At 39.4% G+C, this 23,185-nt stretch overlaps 1 protein-coding gene across 3 annotated transcripts in view; it reads left to right on the forward strand.

Annotated features, from left to right (window-relative positions):
* The window catches only part of DMD (dystrophin), a 2,292,284-nt gene that overhangs the window by 1,490,417 nt on the left and 778,682 nt on the right, over positions 1-23,185 (forward strand). For all 3 annotated transcript variants that reach the window (XM_056131284.1, XM_056131279.1, XM_056131278.1), the window contains one exon: positions 6,204-6,312. In XM_056131284.1, coding sequence (XP_055987259.1) covers positions 6,204-6,312 — 109 coding nt within the window. The remainder of the gene's footprint in view (positions 1-6,203; positions 6,313-23,185) is intronic.

Genomic DNA, 23,185 nt, shown 5'->3' on the forward strand with positions numbered 1-23,185 from the left:
CTCTGAAATTTTGGAGCATATTCCTTTCTCTAAAAAAATATCCATTGTATTTTTTGACACTTTCAGTAAGTACTCATCTCTTTTTGACACATCGATTGTAGTAAATGTATAAAGTTTTCCGTGTTTGAAATTATAATAATACTGTATTTTCCCTATTTCTCCATCTATAACAGTGGGCAACATAAATTGGGTAAATGGAGAAACTGCTCAGAGTCGAGGTATTAATAAAGGGGAATTGAGTGTATAAACACATTATTTTCAGGATAACCAAAGCTTCCTCCTTTAAGCGTTGAAATATGCTCATCTTAACTATTTTAATGAAAACTTTTGTCAACTATCTCCTGTTTTGCTTCTTTAAACAGGGCATAATACCTAAGCAACAGTTTTACAGTTACATATCCCAGAGTCTGTTTCCCACAAAATTTTTCATTTACTTTCTTCAGAAAAACCATGAGTGGTACAGGGAGCATATCCACATTTCAAGGATTATAAATCTGGATGACCTATCTATTTGCCAAGGATCATACAACCAATAGTAATGACTTAAGGCCCAAATTCAGCTGAAATTAAAAATTGAAATTAAACCTTTATTTTTAAAGGTGGCATAAGCAGCTATTACTGGCCTGCATTGCCATGCAGTAATGGACATGGGCTATGATTAAGCCCAGTGCAGATCTGTTTCTTCTATTGAGAACCAAAGATAGCAGCTAATTTCCTCTGAGAAGTCAGATTGTAAGAAAATGCATGGTCAGATCAAGCTCACTGCAAGTTAGATGCTTAAACTACGTGAAAATAATGTGAAACCTGAGCTCACTGTCGAAATTTCAAGGTCTGGTCCCCACACACCCGCTTACTACAGGGCCATATCATCACTGAGTGGATATTCGGCTCCCCAATAAAATTAAGAGAAAAATTCATTGGTATTTCAAAAGACTGAAGTGCTTGTTTTCACTATTTGTTCCCCAAAGAAGGTGAGAGTATGTTCTCCTAAGTATTGTGCTTGGAAGAAACCCCCTCTTCCAGCATCAGAGACCCTCCCCAAAGCAAACAACGAGTGTGTGGGGCACAAAGCACACCCACATTACTGAGTAAGCTCAGTGCCATAGACCAGCTCTGAAGTAATATTCCCTTCTACAACAAATGTCTAAACTCTGTATTGAGTAGGGGTGTGGTATTTAGGGGCTCAGATAGTCATATATTGGTAATGTAGCACTTGAAGTCATGCACAAGTGACTATGCAGTGTTCGCATAGAACTGAACTCCCACACATACTTCAGCCCTGTGAGACATTTCCTCACCCTCTTAGTTGTATGCATATATCTTTTCTAATAACCATATGGTGACCCCCACCTTAAAAATGAAAATGACAGGAACAAACACTTGCAGTCCATTGCCACACTGCCAGCAAAGTGCAGAGTGAGAACACAGGAACCTTAGCCTTTCAAAAGGGTTTGGAAATGGGAACCACGACCGAAATATAGATGCAGGCCACTCCATGGAAGCCACTGCCCACCCCGGCAAGGTTTGGGTGAGATTAGAGGCACCCCAGAGCCCGCTGAGGGAGGAACCTCCTGACCCGGCAGAGGGAGGAACCCCAATGGGGTCAGTGGACCCCTCGGACCCACGGAGGTGCCCCCCCCGCCGCGCGTTCACTCTAAGACAGACAGGCACCTGGAGACTGACGACAAGGCGCCTTTATTGAACCCCTTTGGGAGAAGTCGGTATCTTCAGCGTGGCTTTCACTGGTCACCAATCTTCCCCGGGGTCCTCATCTTCCTCGTCGTCCTCATTTTCCTCCCCGCGCTGCGTGGCTTGAGTGGTTTGCCACCGTCACTGCTTCCTGCCTCAGGGTCCGGGTTGTTCTCGGCAGAGCCGTGGGCGCAGGCCCTCTGGTAGGCGCCGTACTCGGCCACGAGGCGGTGGTGCTGTTTGCGGAGCTTCGCGGCTAACTCAAAGTATTGCCGTTTGTCTCGCTTCCGCTTGTCCCTCCAGAGCTGCCCTAAGATGCACGTTCGCATCCAGGTTGACAGTTTGGGGTTTTCGGACTTTATCCGGGGGCCCGCGTCCCTGCAGTACAAAAGGAAAGCAGATGGTGGCTTCTTTGGGACGCTGGGCTCTCGGGGGACTCTGGGGGCTGGATCAGAGCGGCTGGAAGTTGCTCTGACCGAGTCCCCGGAGTGACCGTTGTCGTGGACCACAGGCTTGGTTGTTCCCGCGCCGTCCCTGTCTGCCATGCTGGAGCCGCAGCGCCAGCAGTGCTGGTTCTGGATCTTCTGTTTTTTGACACATTTCGCTGAATGAATGTGGTCTTGTTTACTGTCCCTAGTCTTCTGCACTCTCTCTGAAGAGCGGAGAGCCAGCCGTTTCTCCGATGCTAGGGATTTTCTTTGAGTTTTCTTCATGTTGTCTTCCGTGGGCGTTCAGTGATGTTCAAGGTTAGTGGTGTCCCGCTCTGTGGCTGAGGGCTGCGGGGCTGCCCTTATATGCGCTGATGAACAATGCGCCTTTGTGACATCTCAGGGTGCACATCACAGCTCACATGGTTGCCATGGCTCCCTCTGAAATTTTGACTGGGAAATGTGTCCTTTGAATAGACGGTGGAAAGGGCTCTGAGTGTGTTTGCCTAGCACATTGCTGAATCGGGTTCGATCCTCGGCATCCCACAGGGTTCCCCAAGCATCGCCAGTTGTAATAGTCCTGAGTACAAAGTCAGGTTAAGCACCAAACACCACCAAGTGTGCTCCCCAAACAAAACAAATAAAATATAGGTTAAAAAAATACCCTTAAGTAACATCTAGGCTGGTGTTTAATCAAACCCCCGGGCCTCTTGATCTAGCCAGCTTGTCAGCAAGCTATGGGTTCCTAATGTTGTGTCTCTTCCCGTGTGAATTTCGTGATTCCTTCTATTGTTGCTAGTGACCATTTCCTAATGTATCTGGGAGCACACAGGAAAGAGTGGAAGTGATCTAGCCACTTCTTGATCTAGCCAGGTTGACACGTGATATTGAATGGAACTATGGGTTCCTAAATTAGTTGTGTCATTTCCCAAGTGAATTTCAGAATTCCATAAGGCGCTCTAGTTGGTGACTAACAACAGGTACTTTGTTGTTAATAATATACCTGGTAACATAAGGGAATAAGTAGAAAGGATCGTTGGTAGCTTCGCTGATTTCGTAGCTCTTTGGGAATGATCACGTGTATGTAAAAATGAAAAGCAACATGTTGAGAGCTCAATGGAGTTGCAAGCCAACTTCATGCTATCCTGGAGCTCCTGATGTAGCTTGTTAAACTCATTATTATTGCATAATATATCACTAATTTTTATTTTCATGTTTGTTTGTTTTTTTCATTTTCTTTGCCATGCCTCAGTTATCAGAGCTTACTCCTAACTCTGCTCGGGGATTACACCTGGTAGTGCTCAGGGAAACATATGACATAACCCAGCATATATATATGTATGCTCGAGCGGGCCCAGTAACGTCTCCATTGGAGACTTTGTTGTTACTGTGTCTGGCATATCGAATACCTCACGGGAAGCTTGCCAGGCTCTGCCGTGCGGGCGAGATACTCTCAGTAGCTTGCTGGGCTCTCCGAGAGGGGCGGAGGAATCGAACTAGGATTCGCCATGTTGGCTGCGTGCAAGGCAAACACCCTACAGCTAAATGATTTCTATATACACATATATGTATTTGTATATATGCATAAATATGTGTATGTGTGTTTATATTTGTATATACATGTGTATGAATATGTATATATATATATGTATATATATATATATATACATACACACACATATACAAACAGGCACACTGTCCTCCCATTGTTCATCGATTTGCCCGAGCGGGCCCAGTAATGTATCATTTTGAGACTTGTTGTTACTGTGTTCGGCATGTTGAATACGTCACATGGAGCTTGCCAGGCTTTGCAGTGCGGGCAAGATAATCTTGGTAGCTTCCCAGGCTCTCCAACAGGGGTGGAGGAATCAAACCCGTCTCGGCTGGGCTGACTACATGCAAGGCAAACGCCCTACTGCTGTGCTATTAAGGGTTCAGAGCATATCTGCTTATACAGTAATTCCTCAAATAATTTCTTGGAATTCAGAGAGAGAGTAAGACAGGCCGAGCATATGCTTTGCCTGCAGGGGACCCGGATTCAATCTCAGGGTCTTAAACACAATCAGAAGAAACCTCTGAGCACAACACCAGGTTTTGCCACTACCCTCCATTCCCATACCAGATTCACTGGCTGTGGTTCCAGTAACAAAAAATACAGTCTGATTGTTTCTAACTCATTTGACTGTGTCTTTAAACCAACATTGCCATATCTATTGAGGTGTTCATTATACCCAAATCCCAAAGCAGTGAACTTCTGTGCATTCCTAATTCCATGAGTGTAGGAATTTATAGCTATATAAATATTTTTCTTTTTTCCCTAAGTTCATGTTGGTTAAAAGTTGAAGGTGTAGTGCTACAATACCAGTAGAGTAGATAGGTTTTAACAAAAACACATCATTTTCCATATTTTAGCACAATAGGAGTGATTTTCTCATATATGTGACAATGTATATGCTCTTGGCCAAGCAGCTTTTCTGTACGTGGCATTCCAGATATTGGGTTCTTTTCATCTTTTAATATGGCCAATTTAATTCTCCTTGAGAGGAAGTAGACTTCTTGATAATGATTTAAGGGTCCATGTGCTTATTTTTGTCAAGGTGGTACATATCTAGGCATTTTTCTAGGAGCATGTGTGTAGATGTTTAGGTGAATTACTAGCAATAATGGATAGCTTTGGTTCTGGACAATCATCACCAATTAGAAAATGATTTGAATTTTAAGTTTTTGCGCACCCTTCCTAAGACTAAATCTAAATCTCTAGGGCTAACACCCAGTAATATGTGGTTTTCAAAGACTTCCAGGTGTTTCTAATTATTCCAAAGTATGCTTACCACTGCTCTCGATCAGCTTTTCTTAACAATGCCATATGACACTCTATGGGACTCCAGAATTTTCTCTTAGGTCACATACAAAAATCCTGTAAACGGGGCTCCATGACACAAGAATAGGGACCATCTAGTAGGACAGGGGTTCCAAAAAAACATGGTTAAAGGGTTCCATCATTGGAAAGAAAGATTTACTAAACTTTCTTGAGATTATTTTGGCTTCATTCTCCCCTAATTTATTGAGATCATTGCCTTTATGTCCTAGGCTTCTAGTAACCCTCACTCATAATTTTAGAACTTTCAGCTGAGGGCTGTGAGTCATAAGTTCTAGTTACATTGCACTGGTGATTAGTAATCCTATGAACACACATTACTATAGACAAGAAACTTGTCTCCACCCATGAGCTGTTACTATCAAAGTCTCGGGTATTTTGAGCCATTTCACGTTATTTTATTGCTGAATATTGGTGATTATGGGAGTATTTACACCATAGAAATTGGCAGACACAAAACTTTTGTGTCCTTCATTTTGTTTTGCTTTCCATCAGCAAGCCTGTTGTCAAATACTAGCACACCACTTAACAGTGAAGTGGATTAACTGAATATATGAGGAGACAGAGGCTTGAAATGGTCCCCCAAACTGTCCTATGTTACACAAAATTGACTTAACATCTATACTCTCAACTGGATCACTCATAGAATAAGTGCATGCCTCTTTTCAAGGAAGTTATCTGTAACTAAATCCCCTGAAAGGTCTGTTAGCTAAAGTACATCTCTGGACCTGTTTTTACCATTTAAGAGAAGAAATTCATCCTTGATGGGGCCTCTAACTGATGTATTTTTTATGTGCCAAGCCACCTCCTGCCAAAAGATTTTAATATTATTGACAAAGATGAGCTAGCATATTGCATTTTTGTAAATATTTTCTGAAAAATTCTTATAGCCACACTAGATACTATTTAAAAAACTCGGATACAATTGCCATTTTTGTTCTTTTACTTGTTTTGCTTTCATTAGTGTTTGTACCTCACTTGAATGAAATTGTGCCCGCAGCAAAATCCAGTATGCAGCAAGCAATACATATGTGTAGAGTAGATGACTTAAATAACTCTGATATCTTTAAAAGGAATTCTACACAGAAAATTCATTTAGAATTATAATAAAAATACAATAATGCATTTGGAAAATGAATGAATAACCTCATGAATTAAGTTGTCTGTAAGATGATAACTCTAATAACATTTATGCTTTTCTATTAAAGAAGAAGTTAGAAGAACTGAACTTGGAGTGGAAGGTGGTGAATCATTTACTTCAAGAACTGAGGTCGAAGCAGGCTGGTCCAGCCTCTGGACAGACCCCTGCTGGAGGCCGTAAGTACACTGGATTGCATTCTTTTCCACTGTCCTCATTGGCAGGAAAGCAGAACTAAGAGATCCCTGAGGGACAAGGAAATATTATTTTAATTGAAAGAAACCTGGATGTTATTTACTAGGCAAAACATCTCAGAGTAGGTTTATTGAAAACAGACTGATTCAGAGTATTGTATAACAGAACTAACTGTATTGGGGTGATCCAAAGAATGACTAGCAGTCAAGAAAGTCTGGCAGGACCTGACAGTACACAAGGTTGAAAGGTGACTTGACCTAGAGCAAAGGCCTATTTCAATCCCATGGAACATTGGAATTGGACTGGTTTTATAGAGTTAGCCTGGAGAGAGGGGCTGCTCTTTGTATTTAGTGTTGGGGAATAATCGCCCCAGGATTGCCAATTGGGAGGAAAGAGAGACCTTAGTAATGTTGATGAAAACCAATCAGTGCCTTGGGAAAAATAGGATAAGCAGCAAATATTCCTACAAGGAGGGATCGGACAGACTCGACTGGTGGGGTGGTTAAAAAGACTTTATTATTTTTGGCAAAGGTAAGGTAAAGGTAAAGGCCCTCCCGTTGATTGTCGATTTGCTCGAGCGGGCCCAGTAACGTCTCCATTGGAGACTTTGTTGTTACTGTGTCTGGCATATCGAATACTCTCGGTACCTTGCCGGGCTCTCCGAGAGGGGCGGAGGAATCGAACTCGGGTCGGCTATGTTAGCCACTTGTAAGGCGAACGCCCTACCCGCTGTGCTCTTTTTGGTAAAGTTGGTTAAAAGACTTTTTCAGCAAGATATTTATGCAAGAGAAAAAATTTAAAAATATAATTATTTGGTGGAGGGGAGTGGGCTACACCAAGCAGTGCTCAGGAGATACTCTTGGCTCTGTGCTCAGAAGTGGCAAATAGATGATGCTTGCAGCACAAACATGTGTGTTACTGGGTTTGAACAGGGTCCATCATGTGCAAGGCAAGTGCCTTGAACCCCTGCACAATCTCTGCAACGGAAAGTAAGATTTTTAAAGATATGAGAGACAGGTCTGCCCAGAACAGCTTCGGGGAGCTCTTTAATGTGTTACTCAGGGAAATTTTATTTTTAGGAATATCAGGAACTCGATGTTTCATAGTTAGGAATTTCACTGTTGGCCAGTAACTAAATGGAGAATTTGTGCTTTGGATATCACCATTGTCTGGTCAGTGAGTGTGGGGTGTGAGTACTGTTTCATTGACCTTCAAGGAACCATAATTCTGAAAAGACCCAGAAACTTCAACAGTTTACTGTGGTCATTTTGGGTCTGAGCCAAGTCAGGTCTGTGATATGGGGACTTGATCACTTCAGTGGAGGATATGTTGTCCCTGAAGAGGGGATAGGGTGCTGCCCCAGATTCCCCATGCCAGTGCCACCATTATCGTTTGGGCCAGTGACCCTTGAGCACTGCAGAGTGTGTCCACCCACTTACAGAAACCAAGACATCATAGGAATAAGAAAAACTCTCAAACCACAGACACACACATACAGTCCCACCAGCATCTCCCCCATCTTAAAACTCTCTGAACATCTCTGGGCTTTTCAGTTCAAGAACAAGAACAATGAACTGTGACTGCCATGGGGCTTGGGGAATGGCTGCTTCGTTTTGCAAGAGTTTTCATTTTTTTGTGTTAGCTGCACATGTCTGCCTTCTTAATTTCTCTTTCTCTCCACTGGTTAATAGAATGGATGCATAAAATCTCATGGCAATATTAATGCTAGTTTTGAATCTCGGGGGAAAGAAGCCACAACACTTCTTTGCCGTACTACTACTATAATTAGAACTAAAAACACCTTTGGTGATTTATTACTTTTATTTTGTAATTTTTCTGTCTTGTCGACTTTTCCAAGATCAAATAATTGAAGAGGGAACGTATGAGAACTGCTTCTTCAAGTCAAGTTGATATTCCTTTCCTAGTTTGTAGAAATATACTGCATGGAACAATTGTGATCTGGACTCAAAAGACCAGAGCAGAGAATAGAAGCACTGTGGTAACAGGAGGTGATACCTTTCAGATGGGAGGGGAGAACAATGATGATTCAATGGAAGGCAATAATACCACTGGGCTCAAAGAGACAGTGCTATCATGGGACAGTGCACCATGTAACCCCTGGGGTTCCTAAGCAGTGTTCAGTTAAGTTAGATAGCACTGAGGACCTGAAAAAGAGAAGGGTGCCACAGAGTATAGTGGTCAGGGTGCTTGACTTGTATGCACTTCACCTGGGTTTGATCTCAGGCACCCCATATGGTCTCCCGAACCTAACAGGAGTAAGCCCTAAGCACTGCCTGGTATTGCCCACAAAAAGTAAGGGGAGAAATAAAGGAAAAGATGAGGTAAGCATTACTTTTCATTTTGTCAATCTTTACATTGAAATTGATATATAAGGGTTTATATCAGTTATTTCTTTTTATGACCTGTCTACTTTGGTTCTCTCAATGTAGATGCATGTCTGGCCCCATTTGTTTGTATTTGTTATTTAGTCTTCTTTGGTATGGTTAGCCTCAGACTTTCTAAATCCATAAAGAGATTGGGTTCCAACGGTGTGTTAATAAGATTGTTGAACTCTAAATGTCATTTATGCCTCTAGCTAAGCCAGTTTACAATGAAGGGCCCAGAGGCAGAGCACAGGAATCTACTTAACCTGGAAAATACTTTGATGAAACAATATTGCTTTTAATAGAAAACACATTCAAAGTTTCAATTTTGATTTCAAGCAACATCTATAATTCATCCACTTAATGAATATTTATTGAATAATTTATCTTTTTTGGATTTCATGCTGGGTGTTGAGGATGCTGCATAGATGAAGTCCCTCTTTTCATGCTACATGTATTCCTTTTGGAAGAGAGTGTAAGATGATACACTAAAGAAAACAAAATCTACTCTTCCTGCCACCCCGGACCCCTTCAGCTGGGCAACCAGAGGATGCTATGGGGAACAGCCACCCAAGCACCTCCGGACTTCCCATCCACCTCTCTGCCGCAGTTATATTTCCCACTCCCAGCACTCTGGACTTTCATCCCAGGCTTTATCACCTAAATCTGTGGAAAGAATTCTGGCCACCTCAACTACAGTACAACAATAATCCACTGGCCTACTCCAATTCTAACAAAGGACCAGTACACAAGAAGCTGTACAAGCACAATATCAAAGCGCACCTCCTCCAAAGCTTCACTTGATACCTGTTATAAACCAAATAATAATGCCTGAGAGGAAGGTAGTCTCTAGAAAGAGAGAAGGGTGGCTATCATCAACCTACTTTACCCAGAATCCATTTCCATGACAAGAGGGAGTAGTGACAGTGAATTCCACGGTTCTACCTCTACACAACCAAAACAACATGAAGAAACGGCGCAAATCTCCACTATAAGGAGAGGACGAAGAAAAGAGTCCTGAATCCCCAACCAGGGTTATCCACAAATATGCTCTCTCTAATAAAGAATTCCGGGATGAAATGCAGAGGATGTTCAAGGAGCTACTCAAAGAATCAATGGAGGAGATATTCAGAAAGCTAAAGGAATAAATGAAAGAAACAGTATAACAGGTAGTACAGAAAATACAGGAAGAAATGAGAGCAGAAATAAAAAAGCTACCAAAAGAAGTGTCACAAATAAAGGATTGGATAGACGAAATTAAAAACTCAGTAGGTGCCCTCAGCAGTAGGATGAGTACAGCTGAAGACAGGATCAGTGAGCTTGAAGATGAGCAACAGAAATCACATAGGGAACAACAAACAATGGGAAAAGACCTCAAAATAGCTCTAAGAAGAATCAGAGACCTAGGGGATGATGCCAAGAGAAACAACATTAGAATCATCGAGTGCCAGAAGGACAGGGAGGCAATCCTAATGAAAAAGCCACACTCAAAGTAATCATTGCTGAAAAGTTCCCAGAGTTAAAGAATGCAGACATCCATATCCAAGGAGCCAGAAGGGTGCCAGCTAAAAGAGACCCAAATACAAACACTCCAAGGCATATCATAGTCAGAACGATGGATGCTGTGGACAAAGACACAATACTACAAGCAGCAAGGTCAAAGAAGGAAATCGCATACAAAGGAGCACCCCTTAGATTTACAGCAGACCTATCAGAGGAAACCCTCCAAGCCCTAAGACAATGGTGTGATATAGTGAAAAAACTCAATGAACTGAAGGCCTCACCAAGAATAATTTATCTAGCTAAACTCTCACTCATACTTGTTGGTGCGATACACCATTTTGTAGATAAACAACAGCTCTGGAACTTCATAGACTCAAAACCAAATCTAAAAGAAGGATTAAAGTAGCTCCTATAAGATAAGAAGGAAAACACTTATAAACCCAACCAACCGTAAAGAAATTTGGCACAAAACCCCAGTGTCTATGGTCTAAATGCACCAGTCAAGAGACACAGAGTGGCAAAATGGATCCAGAAACTGAAACCATCATTCTGCTGTCTAAAAGAAACTCATCTGAACAATCAGAGCAAACACAAACTCAAAGTTAAAGGATGAAAAACAATCCTGCAAGCAAACAGCTCCCTCAAAAAAGATTAGAAGGGATAGCAAAGGCCATTTTATATTTATCAAGGGATATGTACAACAGGAAGAAATCACACTCTTAAATGTATACGCATGTAATGAGGGGACAGCTAAATACTTAAAACAACTGCTAACATATTTTAAGGAGGACATCACTAGCAACACAATATTAGTTGGAGACTTCAACATCACCTTATCACCTCTGGATAGATCAACAAGAACAAAACTCAGCAAGGAAACATTGAAGGAAGAAATAGAAGAGAGAGGGCTTATAGACCTATAGAGGGCTTTACAACCCAAAATGAAATAATACACATTCTTCTCCAGTGCACACGTAACATTTTCCAATATATACCATGTGCTAGGCCACAAAACATACCTCACTAGAATCATGAAGATAAAAGTAGTATCAACAATCTTTTCAGACCACGATATGCTGAATATAGAAGTGAATCACACAAAGACACCGAGAAACAAATCAAACACCTGGAATTTAAACAACTCAATGTTGAACAATGAGTCAGGAAGGAAGTCAAAGACAAAATCAAAAGATACCTGGAAACAAATGAGAATGAAGACATGAGCTACCAGAACCTATGGAACGCAGCTAAATCCATGCTAAGAGGAAAACTTACAGTATTACAAGCATTCCTAAGGAAAGAAGAAAGGGCCTACATAGACGCCCTAACCACACAGCTCAGAATCTTAGAAAAAGACCAACAAAAGGAACCCAAAATTGGCCAAAGGAAAGAAATAATAAAACTTAAAGGAGAAATTAACGACATGGAAACCAAAAAAAAAAAAAACAATTCGAAAGGTCAATGAAACCAAGAGCTGGTTCTTTGAGGAAATAAATAAGATTGATAAACCACTAGCAAGAATCACAAAGAAAGAGAGAAAGAGAACCCTAATAAATCGAATCAGAAATGGAAAAGAGGACATCACAACAGAAACCAATGAAATTCAACAGATCATCAGAGACTACTTTGAGAGTCTGTATGCTATGAAACAAGAGAACCTAGAAGAAATGGATAAATTCCTGGATTCCCATAATCTCCCAAAATTGAACTAAGAAGCCTTGGAATACCTGAACAGACCCATTCATATCAAGGAAATTGAAGCGTTAATCAAAAATCTTCCCATAAACAAAAGCCCAGGCAAAGACGGATTCACAAGTGAATTCTTCCAAACATTTAAAGAAGACCTTTTGCCAGTACTCCTCAAACTTTTCCAGGAAATTGGAAAAAACAGGAACTCTCCCAAACAGCTTCTATGAGGCACATATCTCCCTACAACCAAAAGCAAACAAAGAGACCACCAACAAAGAAAACTATAGGCCAATATCCCCAATGAACACAGATGCGAAGATCCTCAACAAAATATTAACAAACAGAATCCAAAAACTCATCAAAAAAATCATACACCACGACCAAGTGGGATTCATCCCGGGGATGCAAGGGTGGTTTAACATTCAGAAATCAATCACTATAATCCATCATATCAACAAAATTAAAGATAAAACCATATGATCATATCAATGGACGCAGAGAAAGCTTTTGACAAGATACAGCACCTGTTTATGATGAAAACTCTCACCAAAACGTGTGAATTTTGGTGAGAAATAGGAATTTTAAAGGAATTAAAGGAATTTTTAAGGAATTTTCCTCAAGATAGTCAAAGCCATCTACGACAAACCCATGGCAAGCATTATTCTTAATGGGGAAAAAACTAAGGGTCTTTCCTCTAAGATCAGGGTCAATACAAGGATGTCCACTATCACCACTTCTGTTCAATATAGTACTGGAAGTACTTGCAATAGGCATTAGGCAAGAAAAAGACATTAAAGGTATCGAGGTAGGAAAGAAAGAAATCAAGCTCTCACTATTTGCAGATGATGTGTTACTATACTTTGAGAACCCCCAATCCTCTACCAAGAAACTCATAAAAACAATAGACTTGTACAGTAAATTGTCAGGCTATAAAATCAGTGCCCCCAAATCCATGGCCTTCCTATATGCAAATAATGAGAGAGAGGAAAGTGACATGAAAAAAGCAATCCCCTTCACAATCGTGCCCCAGAAAATCAAATACCTCGGAATCAGCCTAACTAAAAAGGTAAAGGAATTTTACAATGAAAACTACAAAACGCTACTCTATGAAATAAAAGAGGACACGAGGAAATGAAAACATATCCCCTGATCATGGATAGGAAAAATTAACATTGTCAAAATGGTAATATTCCCCAAAGCATTATACAGATTTAATGTGATCCCTATAAAGATACCCATGAAATTCTTAAAAGAAATAGATCAAGCACTCCTGAAATTCATATGGAACAACAAATGCCCACGAATAGCTAAAGCAATTCTTGGGAAAAAGATGTGGGGAGGCATTACCCTCCCCAACCTCAAAGTCTACTACAAAGTGGTAATAATTAAAAGAGCATGGTACCGGAACAAAGGCAGGTCCTTAGACCAATGGAACAGGGTGGAATATCCATACACACAACCCCAAATGTATGAATATCTAATCTTTGATAAAGGAGCAAGAAATGTGAAGTGGAGCAAGGAAAGCCTCTTCAGCAAATGGTGCTGGAATAACTGGACAACCACATGCAAAAAAAAAATGGGCTTAGATCTCGACTATGAAAAAAAGTAAGATCAAAATGGATTAAAGACCTCAATATCAGGCCAAAATCCATAAGATTTATTGAAGACAAGGTCGGCAAAACCCTCCAAGACATTGAGGCTAACGGTATCTTCAAAGACGAAACTCCACTGACCAACTAAGTGGAAACAGAGATAAACAAATGGGACTATCTTAAATTAAGAAGCTTCTGCACCTCAAAAGATATACTGACCAGAACACAAAGACAATCTACAGAATGGGAAAGAATATTCACCCAATACCCATCCGATAAGGGGTTGATATCAAGGATATACAAAGCACTGGTTGAACTCCACAAAGAAGAAAACATCCAACCCCATCAAAAAATGGGGTAATAAAATGAATAGAAAATTTCTCAAAGAAGAAATCCGAATGGATAAAGGGCACATGAGAAAATGCTCTACATCACTAATCATCAGGGAGATTGCGGATCAAAACAACAATGAGTTATCACCTCACGCCACAGAGACTGGCCCACATCCAAAAGAACAGGGGCAACCAGTGTTGGTACGGATGTGGCGAGAAAGGGACTCTCCTTCGCTGCTGGTGGAATGCCAACTGGTCCAGCCCTTTTGGAAAACAGTATGGACAGTTCTCCAAAAATTAGAAATTGAGCTCCCATTTGATCCAGCAATACCACTCCTGGGAATATATCCTGGAGACAAAAAGTATAGCCAAAGTAATATCTGCTCTTCTATGTTCATTGCTGCACTGTTCACAATAGCCAAAATTTGGAAAAAAACCCGAGTGCCCGAGAACAGATAACTGGTTATGGAAACTTTTGTACATCTATACAATGGAGTACTATGCAGCTGTTAGAAAAAACAAAGTCATGAAATTTACATACAAATGGTACTACATGGAAAGTATCATGCTAAGTGAAATGAGTCAGAAAGAGAGGGACAGACATAAAAAGATTGCATTCATCTGAGGAATATAAAATAACAAAATACGAGACCAACCTCCTAGAATAGTCGAGATAAGTTACAGGAGGTTTACTCCATGGCTTGAAGGCCAGCCCCACTTGCTGTGGGAAAGGGTAACTCAGACAGAGAAGGGAACACCAAGCAAAGGGTGTTGGGAGGATTCTCCCAAGATGGGAGATGCATGCTTAAAGTAGACTATAGACCAAAAATGTTTGCCACTCAATATCTCTCTTGCAAACTTTAGCATCCAAAATCAGAGAAAGAACAAAAGGGAATGCCCTGCCACAGAGGCGGGATGGGATGGGGGTATGGGAGGGGTTGGAGGGATACTGGGACCTTTGGTGGTAGAGAATGGGCACTGGTGGTTGGATGGGTACTCGGTCATTGTATGACCAAAATTCAAGTGCAAAAACTTGTAAGGTCAACCACTGTACCACATGGTGTTTCACTGATAAAAAAAAATTAAAAAAAGAAAACAAAAACTACCTTGATAGTGCTGAGCATTACAGAGTGTGTCCACAGATGGAAGTAAAATGAGATCTTATTAGGAACAAACAATCTCAGTCTTGACCCTAGGCCATACAAGTCAGAATCTGAATTTTCATATCCCAATATGGAATCTCCAAGTAAGGTGATTGCACACCGGGACTGGAGCTATAGTGTGTACCAAGGGTAAGGAGATGGCCTTGCATAAGACTGACCTGGGTTCAATACTCACATTCCACATGGTCCTCAGAGCTCATCAGAGTTCTGAGCTAGGAGTAACTACTAAGCACTGCCAGGTGTGGCACGAAAACAAAACAAAAAGGTGGGTGCACATTGAAGTCTTTGGAACACAGTTATTGAGAAGAAGATGGTGGGATGTGAGGGGAAGGGAACTGGCATGTGGATGGGATTGTTTATAATGGTGTTAACAAAGCTTGTCCCTTAGGAGAAAATATGGAACTATCAGATAGCTGGAGGATGTGAGAAAGTATGATCCCTGTCTCTATATGGGAGAAAAGTATTCTGAGCAGAGACACAACCACCAGAGCAAAGACCTCATTGTGGAATTGATGGAGAAATTCTAGGGAGATTCATAAGACCAGAGCTGATGATAGAAGCACAATGCTAACAGTAGGTGATACCTTTCAGGTTTTCTAGCCCGCTTAACAGTCTCATGGCCCTCCTACATCCCACCCTATTCCTCGACATCATCACCTATAGGTAAAGTCTAGGAATTTCCTGGAATTCCCAGCCACTGGAAAGAGAGAGTGAGGCCAGAGCTGGAGAACTTAGAGAACCAAGAATATTCTCAAAACCAGGGACTTCTTATTCCCAGCATCAAACTGACATTGACCTTGGCATAATGTAAACATGTTCAAATAATGAAGGTCAAATGGAAAGAATGAATAGGGAATTGGGTACACTCTGTACTGTTTTCATTCAGATAAAACATTCTTTTCTCTTTGTTCCCAATTTCCTGACTTCTACAATTTTATTGGGGAATAAGTACAATATTTTAAAAAAGTATAATTTGCAATATATTTTTGATATATGATTATTATTTTGTTTACTATATGGCACTGCAGTATAATTTAGACTTCATCATGGTAAGTTTTCCCATTGCATTTCTACTATTGTGCTAGCTACTTTAGCTTACAAAATATTCCAAAGCACATATGCATTCTTTTGTGGTAAGGATTCCAGGGCTTAGAGGAGGAAGACCTAGATTAAGGGCACACAGTTGTGAAAACGCACAGTCAGGATTCTGGTTCAAGTGTGTCAGGCTACAAAAGCCTGTGTTTTGTTTGTATTTTGTTTGTTTTTTGTTGTCGCTGTGCCTTGCACTATTTCTTTAAGCATCCAATGATACTTCTAGATAAGAGGCAGCTAGCCAGAAATTGATATTATTAAACTCAACATTTCCTTTATGGGAATTTCTGTCTTTTCACTCAATGAGTTGAAGAATCACTTGAGTTTCTTAGAAACATAGAGCTCTATAGAATGGCCACTGACATTTTCTTACTTAATATTTTGTGTGTTAACTATGTCCATAGGTGACATGATTTATACTAAGCTGCTCTTACTTATGGCCTCTTACTGGAATTATATAATATGAGGGGGGTCCTACTTCTAGACGTATATGCATTTGTTTCAATTTGAAGAAGAAATGTGAATGCTAGGGAAAAATTAGAACTTTTGCTTGGAGATCTACATTTACGAGTTGTTTACCCTTGCACAAAATCACCCCAAAATATAATGACTTAAGGCCGAAGAAGTAACTCTTCATGATTCTCTGCATCTTTAGTTGAGTCTATGATCATTAGCTGGGCAGCCATTCTGATTATCTTGTTTGAGGTTATCCATGTGCATGCAGTTACCTGACAACTCTCAGGACATTGTCTAAAATTGGTTCATTCAGATATTTGACATTTGGCTCTTGACTGAAGAACCTTCATTCTTCACAAGGTCTATCACCTTCCAGTTGAGTGGGTTGGGTTTCATTGTATGGCATTCCCAGAGCAGTGATAAAGATAGAAGAGGGGGGGTGACAAGACCAATTGACACCCAGACTCTGGAATTTATACAAATCCATTTTTACATTGCAATGGTCAGAGAAAAGTTGTAATTCCAACACAGATCTAAAGGGTAGATACTCAAACTTTTGACAGGGTTATTAGTAAAGGGCCTATTAGTAAAGGGCCTTGGAGATAGGATGAGAGTCTTTATTGTCACCATCTTTACTCGCAAATCAGTAATTGGTGAAAAGAGATCACTGTCACTGTCACTGTCCTCCTGTTGTTCATCGATTTGCTCGAGCGGGCCCAGTAATGTCTCCATTGTGAGACTTTGTTGTTACTGTGTTTGGCATATAGAATACATCACAGGTAGCTTCCAGGCTTTGCCATGGGGGTGAGATACTCTTGGTAGCTTGCCAGACTCTTCAAGAGGGGCAGAGGAATTGAACTTGGGTCGGCCATGTTGGCTGCGTGCAAGGCAAATGCCCTACCCGCTGTGCTATTGCTCCAGCCCAGAGAAAAGAGATAAATAAGAGATAATAGCATTGGCCTGTATGGGATGTTCTGCTATTATGATCACTTATTTTTTTAAATTAAAGTAGAGATTGTTGAGTTTCAGCCCTAGAGTCACTGATTCAGCAAATCTAGAAGGATTCAAGAATTTTCAGCTCTACAAAGTGATGCCAATGGTGCCATTCATGGGTCTACACTTTAAGAACTAGCCAAAGATTCTTTGAAAATGAAATGCATCCTTGTTTCTACATGTTGCCAGTGTTGGGAATGTCAAAGGAAACTCCATGTGATTTCAGTTCTACCACTCCTGCTCCCCTCCAAGGATATTTAGCTTAGGGGGTCTTAGGAATGAATAGCATACTGAACTAGGGAATATTTACGTAATAGAGTAGACCTGTGGAGAGTAGTGCCATGTTTATATGCAATTCCCTTAGAGCTCTCAGAAACATTTGAGTAGATAGGACTTTGCATGGCATTGAAGTCCTGAATGGCAGATGGAGGCAAAGAGCCAGCAAATCTGGTTGTAAATGTCAAAGTGAATCCTTTCTTATCCACAAGCTGCTTGGTCTGAAAACATTCACATTCCAGAATACTCGAATTAACATTTTCAAAAGAAATTGCACATAGAACATACTTAATGTGAAGACTCAAAATAAGGATATTAAATTTGTTCAAATGTCCCTGGGCAATAACTATGAAATGAAATGAATGACCATTGTATAAACATAGAAGTGCCAGTTAATAGAAGTTTCTAGTTGATTAAACACTGGTAAAACCATGTCTTCCTATAATTATTTTTGGATAGAGCCAGTCTCAAGTGTAATTAGGAAAGTGCTGCTTTGGAGGTCAAGAAGTCTAAATTCTAATCTCATTTGTGCGACCAAGTAGTAAGTTATCAACACACTTGTTTTATAAAGAGCCAAATAGTAAATATCAGACTTGTGGGTCATTCCATGATCTTTGTCATTGTATACTAAAAGAAGCCATACTGTAGAACAGAGTTTTCCCAACTTATTTGGCTTACTACCTCTATTCAGAAAAAACATTCTCACTGGCGCCCTGGAAACCCACTTTGTTTTGTCCAGTTATTTTTTGTTGAAGTAATGTGATTTACAAAAGTTTCCATATTGGTTTTTCTTAATGACTTTCTTTGTGAGTGTTTTATATAGTTTGGATATTAACCCTTTGTCTGATCTTCTTGAGTGAAAATATTTTCCATTCAGTTTGGTGCCTTTTAGTTTGGCCCATGTTTCTTTGAGGTCAAAATCTTGGAATGTCGTGCCAATGTTTTCTTCAATGTACTTCATTGATTCTGGTCAGATCTCAAGGTGTTTGATCCACTTTTATTCGACTTTTGTTTAGAGTAGGAAATATGGTTACAGCTTTATTTTTTTTACATGCGGTTATCCAGTTTTCCCAGCACTATTTATTTTAAGAGGCTGTCTTTAATCCACTTCATGTACTTTGCTCATTTTTCAAAAAATTAGTTGATCATGGATCTGGGGATTTGTCTTTGGATACTATATTCTAAGCCATTGGTCAGATTTTATCTCTTTAATCCACTACCATGCGGTTTTGATCACTATAGCTTTACAGTAGAGTTTTGAGTGAGGTGATGCACTAACTCCCAATTTCTTATTTGTCAGTATAACTTTTGTTGTTTGGGTTATTTCAGGATCCCATACAGACTTATATATTGATTGTTACAATTCCATGAAGAATGCTTTCTGAATTTGGATGGGGATTGTTTTGAATCTATATAATAATTTAGGTGGATGCTCATTTAGAAAATATTGACCCTTCCAATCTATGTGGAAAAGATAGTTTTACATTTCCTAGGGTCATCTTCTATTTCTTAAGTGACTTATAATTTTCAAAGTATAGATCTTTTGTTAAGTTGACTCCTAGGAACTTGTTGTTTTGGACACTTTTTGAATGGAGTAGATTCTTTGTTCTCTTTCTCTTCTAGTGAATTTTTTCATATAAGAATGTATCCAATTTTTGTGTTGACTTTATAATTGGCTATTTTGTTGCATCACATTATTGTTTCTAATAGCCTTTTAATGCCCTCTTTACATTATCATGTCATCTGCAGATAGTGATAACTTGAATTATCTTCTAATTTGGATCCATTTTATTTCTTTATCTTGTCTGATTTGTGTTTCTAAGACTTCTAGTGGTGTCTTGAATGAATGTGGAGACATGGATGAATGTTCTTGTCTTGTGCCTGACCTTAGAGGGAATTCTTTCATTTTTCATCATTAATATTAGTACTGATGTTGCTTTGTTACAGATGGTCAATACTATCTTTAGGAAGGTTCTTAGCAACCTTATATTGTTGAGTGTTTTCTGTAGTGAATGGATTTTTGATCTTTTTGATCTTTTTTAAAGCTTTCTATGTATTGATGCATTGATTGATATGATCAGATGGTTTTATTTTTACTTTTATTCTTCTGATGTACTGCATAAATTTATTTGCATTTTTGTTTCATTCAATTCTACCTGTATATGTGATCGTAGGTACTTTTTTGTTCTTACCTCACTTATAAATAATACACTCCAATCATATTCAGATTTCAGTGAATTGGATGGTATAATAATTTCTTATAACTGAGTAGTATTCCATTGTGTATGAATACTGTCATTTATTTATCCACTCATCTATTTTTGAACACTTTGGTTCTTTCCAGAATTTGATTGTTACTGTCACTGTCCTCCCATTGTTCATTGATTTGCTCAAGCGGGCCAAGTAACATCTCAATTGTGACAATTGTTACTGTGTTTGGCATATAGAATATGTCACGGGTTGCTTGCCAGGATTTTTCCGTGTGGGCGAGATACTCTTGGTAGCTTGCCAGGCTCTCCAAGAGGGGTGGAGGAATAGAACTCTGGTTGGCCATGTTGGCCGCTTGCAAGGCAAACACCCTACCCACTGTGCTATTGCCCCAGAATTTGATTATTATAAACAATGTGACAAACGTAATTGTGCATATAACCCTGTGAATTATTGTATTAGTGTTCTTGCATTAGTGTCTAAGAATCACTGGGTCATATGGAAGCTCTCTTCTTAATTTTTTGAAAGTGTCTACTATGTTTTCAAGCATTATTAAAAACAGTGAATAAGAATTTTTAATTACATCTCACCAGCTTGATCTTTATGTTCTTTTTGATATATACCATTCTCACTGGTTTGTGATATGATACCTCTTTATTGCTTTGGAAATCTACAGTTTTTAAGTTAACAGAGTCCCTCAAGGACATCCGAGGCTAGTAACATCTCTGTGGTTTATTCCATTGCCCACCAGGTGATGGTATTGCTCACTTTTCTAAGCAGTGCTATAGATGGCATGCAAACAAATGGCATGACTCTATTCATATTACATGTTCTTGTAAACATGAAAACGGGAGCAGGTGAGAAAGATTTGACTCTTGATGCTCTGTGAAAATACATAAGCATTAATTCTTCCTATAAATCTGGAAGCTTCTGATTTCAAGTACCTATGATTCTTCAGCACTGCGCAGAAAATAATCCCATTTTCACCCTTAGCACAGGACAACACTGAAGTGTGTTCTGCATCAGATACAGTTGCACAGAACTGGTAATCTCCAGACTCTCTGTAACTTCTTTTAAGTCCTACTTATTACCCTGGTTCTTCAATAACAGCTCTGAGATCATTTATGAGTCTAAGTAATAGTAAGAATCTGCTGCTGGTTGAACCTAAGTTAATGCAAACGGTATTCAAATTAGTGTTGTGCTTAGTTTTTGGAGAGTTATGTTTTATTTCTCAATTTTCAGATGAGAAATATCAAGGGTCAGGAAAGTTAAGTTTATATTTTTCAGTTGCAAAGCTGCTAAGTAGCAGATAAGATATTCAAAGATAGGCTTTGATCATTCCAAAGTGTATACTTTGATGTTTATCAAACCACCATATAGCAAGCAGTGATTTAATTTCCTTAGAATTTTGAGGTTACTCTTAAGTCTCAAGTACACAGAGTCATTTATATGTTTATTGTTTGGACTTCACTCAGCTCTGCAGTAGTGCTTAATAAACGTATTTCAATAGTACTTTAACTATCTAGATAGCTTAAAGAATGAAGTTAATCGGAGTTTGGTCGTAGATTTGGCATACTACTATATGCTCATTTGATTAAAGTTGTGAGAAAAAGATGAATTTATGGGTGAAATAGCCTTCATTTATCTTCACCTATCATGAGAGAAGGAAAGAGGTTGTCAATTAGTTCTCACATACTTACTTCCCTATGAAGACCCCCATCCTTATCATAAGTACAAGGAGGGATGTCAATCATATCCTTTCCTTTTTCAGCTCTGTTTCCTACTGCTGAGTTTACCACGGCTCAACCATGGGATAAAACCTCTCAGTTTCCAGGAATCCAAGTCTTTTCCTGCCTCATTAATAAATGATGCCTCGGCTAACACTTAGGACATGACTGGGCCATCATGGATTTTATAATTAAAACCTCCAAACCTTGAATACTATTATAAAACATGATACCTCAATCAATAAAAATTTTATTTAAGACAAATATATGAATAAATCAATAAAATTTAAAGAAAAACTCTAATATAAGAGAGGTAAAAGTTCACACCAACTGTTGAACCACCCAGACAATTGGACTCACAAAAGTTTTGACCATCCCCAAGCAACCAGAGACCTTCCAACTTTTGACAATAAACAGATTCATATTTGTATTCATTCAAGAGTGCTTGAGCATAATATGTGTCACACTGTACAGCAGAAAGGAACAACGGTAAACCATAGCTAGAATGGCCGCAGTTTTGTTCATGTTGATCAGAAGGAAGATGGGCAGTGGGAATTTCTGGTCCTGGGCCAGATTCTTCCAAGTTAATAGGAAGTATACAATAGTGGTGTCATTGTTAGTATCCCAAAACTTGATAGACTATAAAAAGTATTTAGATTTTAATTATCCATTTTGTGATGATGAAGTCCCTCGTTTGTTCTTCCGCTCTTAGCCTTTGCCAGTTTTATTGTTTAGTTACCACAAACTTCTATTAGGGTTGAATTTGGGTGTCTGAACTGACAAAGGCGAAACAATCTGATGTGTTATTTCTAATGTTTCTTTGAAATATTTCTGAAATTTTCCAAAGAAGAGAAGTGGATCAACAGCTGAATAAAGTATTCTGGTCCTTGGTGATTTTTTATTACCCTGCATGTCAATATGAATAAGGAGTCCAGTATAGTAAATTGAACTTATACCTTAATATATTATTTTATCCCTTTGCCCAAAGAACCATTCCTGGAAATCAGTATAGAATATATCCTAGTGTTAAATTTCTTCTTATGCTATTTTCAAGGCCCAATTAGAACTGTTGCTGAGAATAGGCTTTCCACAGCCCTCAAAAGGCTTCACCATGTGTATATTTTTTTCCTAAAAATTTGCTGAATCATTCTGAAGTTGAATAGAGCTTTATCCTGAAAAAAGGGAAACAGCTTCTAAAGAAAAGTGTAGCAATTGTAGATTGTAAGATTGTGATCTTAAAGGTCTTTGAGGGGTCATTCATTATTCTGCACTATCTCCAGGAAAACTTTCTCTCTTAGACACAGTCTCAAGAAGGTTAACTGCCTACTCTCTTCTTTAAAAAATCCAGAGTGGGTTGAGTTCCACCCCTGCTTTTATACTCAAGACAGTCTTTCAATTGCCAACCCCAAATCCTAGTCACAGTGTAAGTTACTGCTTGACTA

Source organism: Sorex fumeus, unplaced genomic scaffold (assembly GCF_029834395.1).
Source record: "Sorex fumeus unplaced genomic scaffold, SorFum_2.1 ptg000086l, whole genome shotgun sequence".
Lineage (NCBI taxonomy): Eukaryota > Metazoa > Chordata > Mammalia > Eulipotyphla > Soricidae > Sorex > Sorex fumeus.